Here is a 16,083-nt window from a genome sequence, read left to right on the forward strand (position 1 = left end):
AAACATTCGGACACGATCGTACCCAAGCGGTCGAACGGTTATTGTGGCAGTTTCTTCCAACTTGCACTTGGTAGCGAATGGGGCGTGAGCGTTTGCAGGTGCAAGCTATGATCGAAGTTTTACTGGCAGATTCTACCGAAACCATTTACAGGAAGATGAATTTTGGGTATGGGATCGGTAAATTTATTTTCATTGAATTTTACATAAAAAAATACTGGACCATCCTTTTGCACCAAACCAAACCCGAAAATAAAAATCGAAAAATTGAGATTTTATCGAGCATGTTTGCAAATAAATACTTCTTCTTATCAATATCACACGACCATAAAATCGCGCAAAATCGATCAAAAAACAAAACCTTAAAAGCAAACACACTGCTTTGCTACACCACAACACGGTCAATCGAAACAATTTGGTGCAGTCGATCGTTTGATCGAGCAATGGGTGCCGACGATCCGATTTACGCTGCAAAGTATTTTTCGCTAGCAGGTACGGACAAACGAAAAATGATAGCGATAAACCGCCGGACCACCAGCGACTTTGGTCGATCCCTTTTTTGCCTTGCCCACCTTGCGCTCATATAACCTTCCTCTGGCTCGTGCGTGTAATCGGATCACGAAGTCGGTACGGAATGGAAATTAATTGGACAATTTCTTTTCGCGCTCGCACATGCACCAAGCAATCGCTGTATGTGTGTGTGTGTGCGGCATGTAAAAAGGTTTGTCGTTGGCACGTACAAGCACATGTTTAGCTACTCGATTTGATATTTATTACCGTTTTCCTCTCTCTGACTGGGTCATAACTTCACCATGTCTGTGCAGTCACCATTTCCGATAGTTGACTGTTTGCTCCGATTTTTTACCTTTCCCATGGTGCACCGTGCAGTTATCAAATAAAACAATTTTTGACAAACCACACGGAAATGGTGTCGTTTTACGTACGGGACGATGCAAAAAAGGAAACTGGTCAATGGGAAACGGTACCTGATGCAGCACGATTATCTTGAAGTGAGCCAAGTTTAACACGGTCACTTACCGGCCATTCATGCGTGTGATAAACATAAATGGAACGATGCAGTGCTATTTGAGTAGAACGTGTGTTAATGTGTGTTTAATATTTATACTTTCGATTTTGGTCATCGAATTTTTTTACTTGTTTATGAAGATTAATGCGAATGAAGTTTTGAGGTGATAAAACAATATAAATTAAAAGTTAAAAGTATTACAAAGTTTTCATTTAAATATGCGAGGATTTTGATGCTAGGCATATTTTGATTTTGAATGTTTTTATAAAAATGGAATTCAAACAAATTATCAAAACTTTTTTTTCTTCCTTTTTCCTTTTCTTCACAGGATCTAAGCTGGTGTGACGGTTGGCCGTTGGCTGTCGCCGGAGCCCTGGTGCTCCATCTGGGAGCTCTTGATGAATCGCTGGTCCGTACACAGGATACGTACCTTTGCATTCGCCCCGAGCCGGACACGAGCAAACCCGAGCTCTATGCAGTTTGGCGTGGCACATCCACACCCTCAGCAGGAGTATCATCCGCACCAAACGTTGCCACCGACGCAACCCATCCACAACCCGCATCAATCGTGTACCGACGGTTGGATCCGATCCGCGATCCGATCACCCCTCTAGCTGTGGAGATGCTGACGGAAGATCTGCCCGCCCTGCTGCAGAACCTCTTGGTCGGCATCGAGCGGGCGATCAGCCGCGTCCCGCTGGAAGACCTCTCCTTTCCACCCGCACCAATCGAAGGCTCGACGCTTCCGGCCGATGCCGACGAGAACGGTGAGCTGAATGAGGCGGACCGGCATCAGCACACCACCGGCAGCAATGCACCGGGCACACCGAAGCTCGGGCTGCTGAAGCGTCGGGAACTGATCACCAAAAACAACAAGCTGCTAATCAACAGCAAGTACACGCAGCTGAAGCGGCAACCGCTGGCAGCTACCGTCGTTTCCGGTGCGAACCTGTCAACGACGGCCGGCGGCAGAGCAGTGCCGGGGGCGACCGGTGGCAATCAAAACCGACCGCACGCCAATGGTGGCAAAAGTGAAAATGCACCACTGATCGGCAGCAATCAGTGTAATGACGGCCTAAGCGTAACCATCTGCGACACTGGAGGTGATGAGGGCGGTGGTGGAGGTCAAGCCGGAGATAATCAGCAATCAACAACCGTCGAAGTTGTTGGTTCGGTCGCGGCAGCTGGAGCAGCAGGAGCAGGAACAGCAGGGATGCCACTATTCTGTCTGGGCGGTTCCTTTCCGCACATCGACAGTGACGAGGAGAGCAGTGACGAGCAGAAGAAATGCGAACCAGGTAAGTCCGGAGGATGTATTGCGCAATTTGGTCTGTTTTTGTGCTGTTATCTAATGGTATTCTTGTGCATATTACGAACTGCGAGTTTGATTTATCATTAGTTGAATTTGAACACGATTTTCAAACGACAGGACCGAGGTTCAAATCCCATCCGGACCGTCGCGTAATGAGGACTGACTATTCCACTACGTGATATCCACAAGTCTAGTAAGCCATTTAATGGCCGACATGACTTTAGATGTCCTTAAGCCAAGAAGAGGGAAGGAGAGAATTTTAAAAAAAGGAAATATCCTTTTAAAATTGTTGAAAAATGCTGCATCGAGTCACATGTGTTAGCCACACCTATGAGAGACCTTAAGGTATTGTTCTGCAAAGTTGTTTATAGCATCAATTATTACAAAAAAAAGGCTTAAATGGTTGCAAGCTATCAACGTTGGTCCAATCCTTGAGCTAAATGAAAATATTCTAACATACAGGACTCTTCATAGTTTGTTTTTTTTTCTACAACTTGAACTAATTTATAAACGCTACCACGGTCTGTTGATTATGTGCCAATGATGCAGCCATTTTCCCCCATTGACCCAGAATCGGACGAAGAATGACGGCGCGTTCGTGTGGCGTTCGATTGTGTAACGGGAAGCTTGTTGTCGGAGAGCGCCACACAATTTGTGTTGTAAATAGTTTGCTTCGTATCGCTCGACCACGGGCACCAGGATGGTTATTGCTTACATATGGGGAGGAAGAATATGATTGGAAGTTGGGAAGAAATTCCCAAGAAGTCACGGTATGCGTGAAAAACCGGCACCGAAGCTGGTTCCTTTCTAAAGCTAGCCGATGTTTAATGATGCCCGACAAAGAAAGGTGTGTTGTTTAGTGCGCTTATTAATTGTTCGGCTCGTTTAGCTATTACCAGCCGCCGTTCTTTTCATGACCGTTGGATCACTCATGGAGGAGAACTAAGAACAGGCGGAATTAGCTGGGAATGATCGCAATCGTGTCTAATAAAAAACGCCGCCTCTCCTAACGTTTAAACGCAGACAGAAACGCACAGTGTGATTGCACTGAACGAACGACTCAAACGACCAATCAAGCGAGGAACAGAGTTGGAAAATCGATTTTAGATTTCTGGATAAAAATCGACGTTAATGATTACAATTGGATACGTTTGTCATGCAAGTCAGAAGAAGCATCGTCAGTGTTTAAATGTCTTTCTGACTTGTTTAGGCGAACCTTTTCCTTAGCTAAGTTGTCCATTACACCACAATCCAGGACTTGCTTAAATAATTATTTTTTGACAACGCCACTTTAAGAGGAAAAACAAATGGTAAAACCTCCAAGCAATGGGTCTATAATTCGAAACACCTAAGCCTCTTGCTCTTGAAATCGATTTACGATTTACAACCACTCGAAAGGAGCAAAAATTGGAATAGTTTATCGGGCCTTGAGTGCTCCCACCCTAGCCCTCAGCACAAGATAATGATGACAAATGCGCTAAACACGCAGTGACAGCAGTTTCGCGTGTTGCAAACGCACAACAAGTTTGTCTAGACGCACCGTCGGAAAACCGTGTCGCAATTAGCATACGAAGCTACATTAAACATCTGCTTCGCGCGTCCCCTTCTTCACGCTGCACGGGATGAGTGAGTGCACTCGCTTAGCCCAAACGGAGCGCGTACACGTGTTGAGTGTGTCAATTCCCTCCCTTTTGCGTGAGGTGACATAATGACCGTCATTTAAAGCGAACTACTTAAATGATGTACCGAGCGTCTGTGCGATAAGCGAAGGGGGTTCAGTTGCCGAAACACAATTGTCAACGCGTTTGTTGCAAATTATGGAATTATTAAATGTTGCTCCGGTTTGCCGCACACTCACTCACACACGCACAACAAAAGCATAGTGGAATGGAATGTCTTTCGACGCCGCTAATAAGGCCACTGAAAGATTGTCCCCGGTAAGCGTTAAAAGTGGAGATAAAATTAACTGGGAATGAAATCTCGTTCCATTTCTTTTCCCATGTGTAAGGAAACGGCACCCTGCCGGAAAACATGTTCCCTTAGCATCAAAAAGAGATTTCTTTTTGTGTGTTTGTGTGTATTTTTTGTTAAAAAAGCGATTCTCTTCCACCACACTTTAATGCAACTAATTGTAATGGGACCGCACAGTGTAGAACTAAAACGCACGAACCAACTACGGAGCCGATTGCATCGAAACCGCGTGTACATGTACGGAGCTTAATCTCCCGCGTATTCCGAATGCTACACTCGCAAAATCAAGGTACAATTTTTTCTTCGCTTTTCTTCTGTGTCTACAACCAAACACCAAACAATCTGATGATATCGCACAAATCCCAGCAAACGGTCACGATTGTAGTGTACATGGCGCAGGATTATAAATCGAAAATTCGAAAGGCGGACAGTTGCTGCCGGAAGATAGTGGGTAATTAAATTACACCACCACTTCCTATACAAGCACACGCACACCGTCGGTGACGATCGGATCACAGACGATCGACTTTCAAAATACATCAAAAAGCGAGATCCGAGCTTGACAGATTGCAGGTCGTATGGGCAGGGATGACATCTGTGCCACGATCATCACGACGATCAATGCCGAGGAAACGGGACCGATCCGAAGCAGAAACCGCACCATCATCGATCATCGATCGAAACACACACGCAATCATCGATGCTGCGCCGATTGTAAACACATCCAGCTGCACACGGATGCAGGTTGTGTGTGACTTACTGCGGGATGCATAAAAACATTCTTCGCGACCGGGATCAATTCCATCCCGGGGGTCAGATTTCCGAGGCCGAAACGAAAGCGAATCTGGTGTCTGTGCATGTGCAATTGTGCAATGCTTGATGCGCATTGATGTCGACAGAGCACGCGGACAGTAGGGCTGGTTGCATCTTAGCCGACAGGCATGACAGACAGCATGATCCACTGGAAACGGTCAGTGATCGGTGGCTATCGATGCTGTACGTTTTACTGAAGCCGTCAACATCAAGAGGGCAGGATTTACATTTCCGCTGTACGTTATTGTTTGTGCGGGTGCGAAATACTTCACTATACGAGGGAGAGAAAGAGAGAGCTTAAAAAGCTCACGGTACACACTGCATCATGATTGATCGTGATGTTTTATTGGCGAGTTATTGACAGTTGCACATTGGGCTTATGTATGTTTGACATGGGATTGCGCCCTCGGTACACGGACGTTGTGAACATTGCTACTCGGTAATAATGAGGTATGTGATTCAGATCAGATTGAACGTGGAGCATGGATAGGTTGCTTCTGCTGCTACATTCCATCGATGCTGTTAGTTATTGATGAGCCGGTGAGCATTCCTTATGTGTGAAGAATAAGCTGGTGAATTTTCTTGTTTTTATTTGATATGATGAAAGACTTAGAAAGAGTAGAGTTTATTGCTTAATTTTTTTCGAATACAGTAAGAAAAAGCGATTGAAAGACAAAGTTTAGTTACATTTAACTCAAATTAAGCTCTCTGTTTTGTTTAGTAAGAACGACCGCCAGTATTGCAGTAAGAATACGGCCAGTATTGCTAAATTAAGCTCTATATTAATTAATTGTTTAGTATGCTCTCAAGCCATTGATGTTGTTTTGAAGTATCGCTTTAAAATGTTACAATAAAATTTTATTTTTTTCAGTTATGGTTGTATACACTGAATATATTCATGCAATTCTATTTCAAGTGTAGAAAAAGTAAGAAATTTTCGACTTGTTTAGATTAGACACTTTCTAATGAACAATCCGCAGGATACATACCTACACGGACGACTTGCGAAAATTTGTTCATATTAATTAATTGTCGTATTTAGTGACATATTTAAACCATTTTTATATTTTTTTCTGAAGCATAACTTTGCTAGATTTTTCATAAAAAATAATATTTAGAGTATCCACAAACTCAGCTTTTCTTCTCAAACGTTTCAAGATGGCTTTATAAATTCATTTTTATTTATTTATTTATTTATTATGACGGTCCAGTGCCGTATTATCATTTTACAAATTCATAATATTATAATAAAATAGCATAATAATTCCATAACAAAAATTTCTTCTCTTTCGTGGCCGATTCAATTATTTAATAGAAAAATTTATTCTAATTTTAAACGTTCCTTTCATCTTCTCAGCAACCCTCAGATGAAATAACACATCGTACCACTGTTGAAATAAACCTTTCCCTAGATTAATCAAACCCTAATTAATGACGAATTGTGCCTGAATTGCTTCCCATAGCCCTAGCGAAGAAAGCAAATATTTTTATTCGATAATTATTTGTGCTCAAAATCTCCCTTCATCAAACTTTCCGTTTTGTGTTTACTGCAATCATATCGGAGCCTTGCACACAAACACAAACACACACACACACACACTCACGAAGGGTATTGGAGTTCATCAATGTCACTCATAAATCACCGACCGACTGACCCACATACATATGCTGTGGCATCTTTTCCACATACGTCAGCGCGCCATGGATGCCACGATCGTCACACATCTTCAAACCATGCCCGTGCCGTTTTCGGACAAATTTGAAACCCGCTTCAAAAAAACAAGAAATATCTACTTCCTCTGCGGACACCGTCACACTCCCAGGCCGAGAGATAAAAGCCGGTCCACGGAAGAATGGTGTAAATTGGGCTTTTCTTTTCCCTTGGGTCATACCCTTGAATTGGGCAGCGTTTTGAAGGGCCCACCCAAGGTTTCGATGATGGCGTTGCTGTTGCAGTGGCCACCATATTATTCCTCTCAATTCCCAATATGAACACCATATTTACATATCACAAACACAAACTCCGACTTTCAGACGATTGAAGCTTGAAATGCCGCCCTTAATGAATGAATGTAATATCCATCCCGTGTTGGAGGGGATAGGCCGATCGAGCCCTACCTCAGGATCACCTGCTGAGCGGTGGATGGATCTGAACGCGTACGGAGACATTATTGGAGACGACCGTCTTCAAAGTTACGCTACCCTGTCCAAACGCAACAGGTTTCAGGCGTGACCTGTGTCAGTGGGTCAGTACCTGAGTTCTGCGATCATTTCGCACCATCGCCTTAAGGGTAGAATCATCTCAAGCACACAACCCCACACCCATAATTTCCGAGGGACGATTGTAGCCCATCAAACAGGTCACTGGAAGGAGAGAAAAAAGCGGTCACTCTGCATAAGAATTTCATAACTACGCTGTAAGGAAGATGCTTCCTTGCTCCATGTTCAATTCACTCGGACAGAAGCGTGAATCCCCCCAAGGTTTGACCGGGCAAAAATCGAATCAAATAAGGAAATCGTGTCCACTTCGCCTGACCCGTATCGCAATCACTTCCGTACGTGTGTTCTCGGCGAAAGAACTCGTTCTAGGAATGGGATAGAGCCTGGTTTGTTACTTTCCCAGCAGACGGAGCAAAAAGTCCACCTTCCAAAAGCAGCAAGCCGACAAGTTTGTAACGTAAAACAAGCAGTAGTGGTTCAATCAGCTGTGGTAGATGATTTCCCTACAGGGAAATTTATCATCGGCACGACTAGCTTATGGGGTTGGGTGGGAAAAGCAGTTGATACACGATTTTTGCGTAATTTTCTTATCTGGGTTAAGTCAATGGAGCGATGCAACGCTCGATAAGAAGGCCAGTTGGTCGCGGCTGGGGCCGGAAGTAAGGTGAGATGCGCAAAGCGTAAGGGTAGCCGGTTTTTGGTGCGTTTTAAGGTTGAAATAAAAAAAAGTGCTGCTGAAGGTTAAGATAAGAATAAGTTTTGTTTACATTTTGTGTATATACCACCTTCCTACGTTGTGGTTTTCAATTTCGTATGTAAACAGTTGTATTGCGCTAGCTGGTTGTTTGTTAAATCGCCTGATTTGTTCGTTTTTTTCTTTCGTTGGGAGTGGGTTGGCGCGACAAGCTTAAGTACAATGCAAAGTCATGATGTGCATTTCCTGGCTTCTTAGTAGAACATTACAGTACAAAATATAATTATAGCAGCGCTTTGTGTTACGCATTGACCATTTGACTTAACGGCCCTGTAAGATCTTGTCGGTCTTTTACCGGCTTACTGAACTAATTGTGAAACCGCGGTGTTGGGCAGCCAGTCTTCAACAACGGGAGAAAATTCTGGATAGGATTTGAACCACGTTTCTACCGTGTGACGATCGGAGTGGAAGACAGAAAGTTTCTTACTTGTTCTTGGCATTTCTTACTTGTTCTTGACTTTAATCCTGAATTTCACATAATTCTAATTTTCACTGAAAACTTCTCACAATCACTCGAACGCTGCTGACCTAAATTTAATATTCATACGCACAACGCATAGTAACAAACAACGAAAATCAGATGAATGAAAAACTCAAAATAGATTCTTATATAAGCAGACGTAGCAGACGAAATTAAAACCGATTACGGATCAAAAATAATTTTCAGATCTTAAATATTTTTTAAATAACTATTTACTTGTTACTTACTTACTAACTGGCAGAGAAATGTTTTTTTTTTTGCCTAGACGTATCAGCAGGGTGTGTAAAAATATAGGTTGACCACAGTCTTTTTTTTTATCCAGAACTTTAGGTTATTGTATTGTATTACATCCAAAATCTCTGTAAGCCATAAAAAGCAGCACATTCGGTATGCCTTGATAATTTTAAACATTGTTTTTCTGAACATATAATTGTCTGTTAATATACAATCTGTACTAACATCACCTTCATCAACACCAAACTAAATGCATTCCATGTCGTTCTGCTCACTTCATTTCAGCACCCCATCTACCGCACGAGATCGTTGCACCGCGATCGATCCGTGAGCTACCGGAGAAACTTTTGACATCAGGAATTTCAATACCAGGTACGTGACATAGCCAAAACCACACATACACACACACATACACCCGCTCTACAAGCCAAACTGCTAGATGATTTCCCACATCGATTGTCACACGATCCTCAGCATTACACGACGACCAGCAGAAGAAGACATGGGAAGGCCGGGAACGGGAACAAGCTGTTCCGCCACAAGAGAAGGGAATGAAAAACACTTTTCCTTTCCGTTTCGTACGGGGCGTTGTGGTAGCAGCATTAGGCAATTGCGGCAGGGAACCGTGTGGAAGATCGCTTGACGAACCGTACACGTTTGACCAAATTGCCCGATTGCGGTTACAAGTCACCCGCTCCGTACGATCAGACGGATGATCGGTTGGGGTCTCTGTCTTCACCGATCGATCGGTTGGCCCGTTGTCGGGGTGAGAATCAGCAACCGAAAAGGATCGTGTGCGTGCGCGTGCAAACTTGCGAGGACAGACGGACAGGGCGGGCTTTTTATTTGCGGTACAGCCGCGCACGACTTCCGCCGTACCCGACGCGAATCGACGTGCGGGTACGGTCAATCACATCAGCATCCAGCCCGATTGTCATCCACGATAAGGGTCGACCGTTATTGGCCTTTGAGCTTCCGTCCGGAGCCTGGCGCGGGTCGATTGGTCGTCTCGAATCCTCGGCATTAACCGGTGAACTCGCCGGTGAAATATGAGGCCGATGACTCCCGGACACCCGCGACACAATACACACGTCAATGCGTTTTGTGGCGCATTGGTCGGGAATCTCTGCACTGAGCAGATCGTTCACACCGAAGTGATCACCTCGGAAGGGAAAGTCTGCCAGCGCCACACCGCTGGCTGTCGATATAAATTAGAGGTTTGACATATCCTAACCTTGGGACTAATATTTCAAACAAAACGGGCCACGTTCGGGGATGGTGACGGGTTGGTACAGGCAAGTGGCTTATTTGTGTTCATTTTTCTTATTTCGCTACGCTTTGGGAGTTCATCTTTCGGTGAGCTTTTGCGGTTAGTGATATCGTTTGAATTCCTAATTTGAAAATAGGCTGAGCAGAGCATGACAACGAGAGCAAACAAAATTGAACAGTTATTTTTGTATTATTATTTTCATAAGTAATTTACAACTGAAAAAGAATAAAAATGGAGGAAATTTTTCATTCTTCACGCCGGCCATCGAATGACTTACTAGACTTGTTTATACTACGTAGTTGGATCAGTCCTCACTACGGAAGGACGGTTCAAAAGGGGTTTGAACCCCGGTCGTATCATATAAAGACCGACGCCGTTGTTGCCTCTACCACTATGATTGAAGTCTGCTTATGAAGCGATAAATAAAAAATATAAAACAAAATTCTCCACTCAAAAGATTCTTGAAAATGCGTATGAAACACACAAACTCAACTTCATCAAGTCTTCCTCTGATTTGTCTCGCTGGAAACATAAATCACCACGATTGAATTGTGGTAGTTCCCTGTGAAGCCTTTGCTAATTACTTTCTCCCCGTGCTAGTTGACCCAGCCCGAGCAAGAAAGTTTCACACCGAAACCCCAACGTACTCCTTCCCTTTGCATCGACACCGCTCGTACACAGTTTTGGCTATCGGTACGCTATCGGTATTGCCCTTACGAAGGGAGGCGCTTTGTGTGCGATGCATCGAGCAGATTAGATCGAACACATGTACCCGCGATCGATAGCGATCTCCGAACATCAATCATCGCACAAGCGCATCATAACCGAGCCGAACGAAAACCATCCAACACTTTCGTCCAAGAGCGGGCGCTAGCCCCGAACGGAAAGGGCCATGGTATGTCGCGCACTGTAAAGACGGTGCCCTTTTTGGTCAAACTCGCCCAACACAACACAAAAGCCGGTTTTCGTGTTCAATAACTGGTAGAAACAAATGACAACAACTCCTAAAATCTGTATCGGTGAGACGGTGGGTGGGTTGGTGGGTGGCAATGGTAACATGCAGACCCGCAGCGGACATGCAACATGAACATAAAACTCACGTCCCCCCAGCTGCCCGGGAGGAGAAAAAAAAACAACGCTCCAAGCAGCTGTTTGTTCCGTGAATGGAGCCACATAATTCCTTGGGCCGGGAATCGAAGGCGGCGAATATCTTCGCTTAGATCCAGCATCGAAACGAGCATAACCATACACACTCACATGTTGCACCGCATGATCCCTGCTTCCCCGCACCCCCTTCTCTAGCAGAAAGAACTCCTCGCAGGTTCAGCGTGGCGCTTTCTGCGCATGCTGCGGCGGAAACAAATGACTAATATTTATGCTGCGCCGCTTATTGCCATTGTTGTTCCTTTTCCCGCGAGCTGAAGTGTGTGTGTGTGTGTGTGTGTGTGTGTATGTGTGTGTGTGTGTGTGTGTGTGTGTGTGTGTGTGTGTGTGTGTGTGTGTGTGTGTGTGTGTGTGTGTGTGTGTGTGTGTGTGTGTGTGTGTGAGTGTAGTTGTTCCTTGTCTGGCTTTCATCCGTGAGGAGCGTTAAAACCTTCCCTGAACGTTTGCCAAGCATGAATACTTCTTTTCCCGTTGGCCAGTAGTTTCTAGCGATCTTGTAGCTAGCTTCCAGTGTTGAGCGTACCACCTAGGCTTCCGTGGTTCAGTGGAATCAACCTACACGAGATTAGCTACGGTGGTAAAGGGCTCTGGGAGTCTCCACCGAGCGGTGGAGACCATGGTGTGTGGTGATGTGATGCGGTTGCTTTTTGTGGCATTATACTAATCACCATGGATGCCATCAGATCCAATGATCATATTTATACATTTTCCATCCATCATATAATAGCCCGGGTTGCCACGCGTGTGCAGTTGTTGCATGCATGTTGCACAATCGAAAAACACAGAGGGACGATCCACAGGGAGGTTGGGTTTTTGTTTTTGTGCCCGTTAATCCAGCGGCTTTTGAAGGCCGTTTCATGAATCATTGTTACAGTAGGGAACCGAACAAAATTAATGCATCCAATTTGGTGTGCTGGTATGGTTGATGAATTGTAGTCGATCAAGTAGATTGACGATATTTGTTTGGTTGCTGTAAATGTTATTGATTCGTTGGAGTGATCTTTAAAAGGGCACCAGTCATGTTAAGTAGGTGCAAGCGTATATAATCTGCGCATACACAAAGGGATATTAATAATGTTTATTTGATTTAATTGAATTGTGCATGAAACGTTTTGTATCTTCCGGGTTAATATGTTTTCTTCTTTGTTTTGATTTTATTATTTTGTACAATATTTCAGTACAATTTCCACAATCCACTTTCATTTGCTTCGAAAACATTCTTTAATCAATCTTTTTTACATGTAATTGTGTTACAATAACATGAAATTTGACAGGCGTTTTTATATCAATTGTACGCGCTTCTATAATTTTTTTTGGTGATTCTGTATCTATTTTGCTGATTCGCTAATGTATTGGTTGTTCCGATATCGATGGTCAAGGTATTTTTTTATATACTTTCTTATATATACTTATATTATACTTATATTTTTTATCTGTTTTCTCAAATATGGCTTGATCCGGGACGATCCGGAAGTAGAGGCGATAGCGGTGCCAGTCTTTAGACAGGTCAGGACCGGGGTTCCAATCCTACTCGGAATTGACCCTTTCCTCCGTGGTGAGAACTGACTATCCAACTACTTGATATCAGCAAGCTTATTAAGCCAACTGTTGGTCGACATGACCTTGTACTAAGTCGTCTTCCGATTACCATTATTTTAACGATCGCAATTTTGTGTTGACCAATTAGAAAAGGTTCTAGGATACACAAAGTGTCTTATTTTTGTTTGTTAGTAACAGGTTGGCTGATAAGTCCCCGGTCTGACACATAGAATGCGCCGCTAGTATTAAATGCATATTATTTTTATATAGCACCAACCTTCAAATGATTCGTGTCAAAATTTGACGTCTGTATGTCAATTAGTTTGTGAAACAGAGCGTCTTTTGTCAAGCAACTTTTGGTTGCTTGACGAACGAAAAAAGAACGAAGAAGAAAAAAGTGTTGTTCCACCAAGACAACGCACCGTGCCACAAGTCATTGAGAACGATGGCAAAAATTCATGAATTGGGCTTCGAATTGCTTCCCCACCCACCGTATTCTCCAGATCTGGCCCCCAGCGACTTTTTCTTGTTCTCAGACCTCAAAAGGATGCTCGCAGGGAAAAAATTTGGCTGCAATGAAGAGGTGGTCGCCGAAACTGAGGCCTATTTTGAAGCAAAACCGAAGGAGTACTACCAAAATGGTATCAAAAAATTGGAAGGTCGTTATAATCGTTGTATCGCTCTTGAAGGGAACTATGTTGAATAATAAAAACGAATTTTGACAAAAAAATGTGTTTTTCTTTGTTAGACCGGGGACTTATCAGCCAACCTGTTATTTGGCATTTGTTAGTATGTGGACTGTTTTCAATTTTCTTTCGCTTAAATCGGTTTATTCAATAAGCTGTTTTTAATGGTAAAAAACTTATGTTCTAATAGTGTTTATTTATTATTTATTTATTTATTTATTTACTTTTGATTATTACGGTTCAGTTTACTAATTACATTATTTGATTCTTCTAAAACGCACCATTCGTTAATAATAATTTTTAAACTTTTCAGTTGTTAATTCGTTTCATCATCACTCTCATAGAATATTCATTTTATTCCTAAGATTCGAAACATTTATTTCCCTCTGCAAAAAAATTCCAATATTTTGATTCTATCGAAACAACAGCACAATTCGCAAAACAAGGCTCATTAGGCTAGCCTTTCCGTGCTGTACACGATGTTATGATATGATTGACTGACACTAAACATGCTTTTACCACTCTGCAAACACATCAACACACACACACACCCCAGAACAAGCCAAGCACGATCACATCATATTACTCCAAGTGCAACCGTGTGCTGAAAACATAAGTTCCCGTTCTCGCAAACTCTTTTGCTTCGAGAACAGAGCCCAGTTCGAAGCCGTTCCCATATTCTCCCTAGAACATGACATGTGTTTTGTGTTTTACCCAAGCGAATACGTGACGAATGTGCTCGGACTGTTGCTGTGTACGGTGGTGTTGATCGAATTTTAATACCCTATGTGTGCATGTGCGTTTCGGTGTTGCATATTTATGCAACCGACCTAGTTTTCCCCGGCATGTCCGTGCAATTGTACATTCATGGCGCGTATCGGGACTTCTCGGATGAAGCATAAATTCGTTACCAACTGTCAGGCTTCGAGGAACTGCCTCGCCCTGGTTTGTTTGTTATAAGAACGATCACATTCGTTGGAATTTGGCCCAGACGCTCCTGGCATCCTTGTTCCGTTGTTGTTTTTTTTTTATGCAAACCATGCAAATGCGATCACGAAATTGAAGAAGTTGTGTTTTATAAATAAACACGCGGAAAGAGGTAGAAGCAAGGAAGTGGCCTACCAGTACTCCTCCAAGGTCAGAAAAACGAACCCGGTTTGACTGTGTTTTTTTTTTTTTTTTTTTTTTTGCTGATTCGAAGCAATTTGTCACATTATGCATGATCGTTATGGCGAAAGGTACTTCAAAACGTTGGAAAGGCGCAAAAGGAGGCGCTCAATTTTCTATCCGATCATCTCAATTGGTGTAACGAATCGCGTTCGTTGCAGATCGTTTCGTGGCTTTCTCGTTGGCGTGTGTGCACAATAAGTAAGATTAAAGGACGTATCTTTTACTACATTCAATCATCGCATCATGTATGCTTTCTTCTGCGTAGCCGGGCTGTAAACGGAACCCATTTTCGGCCTTTTACTTGCTGATCATGCAAGAAATTTGACCGTCCATTCTTCGTTGGCGTTATCGAAAATTGATATACCACACAGCCAGTGAGAGCCCAGCCATAGCCGTAAGACAAATGCAACTCGTTAAGTGCATCGCTCATCGCTCGGGGTAGCCGGTAGCACCAACATTCAGACGACACAATCTGCAACGACACAACCAGCGAAAGGGAAAAGTGGGTGCTCATCGTGCCCTTATCCCTGCAGCCCTTATTTATGTATTAATGTAATCCGAGCGATTAAGCGTGAACCATCCGGAGGCGTTCGCACGGGTGCGCTTTGCTGCACTTCTTGTGACGTTCGGGACTGACAAGCGAGCTCACACAGAGGCTTCACCGAGCTTTTACGCATTTACATTCATTTTACATGCTATTCGTGGGGTTGCCATAACTCTTTTTTTTTTTGCTGTTGTGTGCACCCTCCGACACCGCGGGACCATGAACGCCACGACGGGCAACAACGTACTACAACGTACGCGACAGGTAAGAGATGCACACGAACGATGCACTTATTTAACGATGTCTTCATCCGTCGTACGCGGTACCGTGATTTTCTGCTCGTTAACGAAAATTTATTACCATTACTGGCTGTGGGCACTGAAGGGGCGCTCGGCTTTGACTTTAAGGAAAACGGACCTTACGGGCGTGTTTGTCTCCCAAGCCAGTGAACCCACCGATTAACTAATGGAGTCGCGCAAATGCGCACAATTAGCCGTTACTGGTTGGCGGATTTCCATTCTTTTTTTTTTTTTTTTCGTTCCACAATGGTGACATTCTGGTGGGTGTACGCCGTATGAGACTTTTTGTCCGGCGGTGATGCTGTCATCGCGCAAAAAGAACCCGCTCCAAACGCGCTCGATTGATGAATCAATCCTTCGTCGTCTCATTTATATCCACATTACTACATACATTGCCATCGCCTCGGGTAGAATGTGTCACTTTCGACATCATTACATCGAGACTTTCTCCTTCTTCTCGGTGGTGGTGTAGAATTTCTTCTCGGACTTGGCCCACAGGGCGAATGCCTCATCATCGCCCGGTGTTTGGTGTAAAATTTTTATCTATCTTCTGTAGGAAAAGTCTTGACCGCCCCGAGGGTGGCACTATTGAAAAATGAAAG

The 16,083-nt window shown here is 43.6% G+C and overlaps 2 protein-coding genes across 2 annotated transcripts in view; one reads left to right on the forward strand and one right to left on the reverse strand.

Moving 5' to 3' along the window:
- LOC126561329 (uncharacterized) overlaps positions 1 to 16,083 on the forward strand; it is a 202,890-nt gene that overhangs the window by 176,491 nt on the left and 10,316 nt on the right. Inside the window, exons 2-3 of the mRNA XM_050217403.1 lie at positions 1,353 to 2,322; positions 9,095 to 9,181. Coding sequence (XP_050073360.1) covers positions 1,353 to 2,322; positions 9,095 to 9,181 — 1,057 coding nt within the window. The remainder of the gene's footprint in view (positions 1 to 1,352; positions 2,323 to 9,094; positions 9,182 to 16,083) is intronic.
- Positions 1 to 16,083, reverse strand: part of LOC126561520 (calcium-transporting ATPase sarcoplasmic/endoplasmic reticulum type) — a 112,255-nt gene that overhangs the window by 48,030 nt on the left and 48,142 nt on the right. The gene's annotated exons all lie outside the window — the stretch shown is intronic.

This window comes from Anopheles maculipalpis, chromosome 3RL (genome assembly GCF_943734695.1).
Source record: "Anopheles maculipalpis chromosome 3RL, idAnoMacuDA_375_x, whole genome shotgun sequence".
NCBI lineage: Eukaryota > Metazoa > Arthropoda > Insecta > Diptera > Culicidae > Anopheles > Anopheles maculipalpis.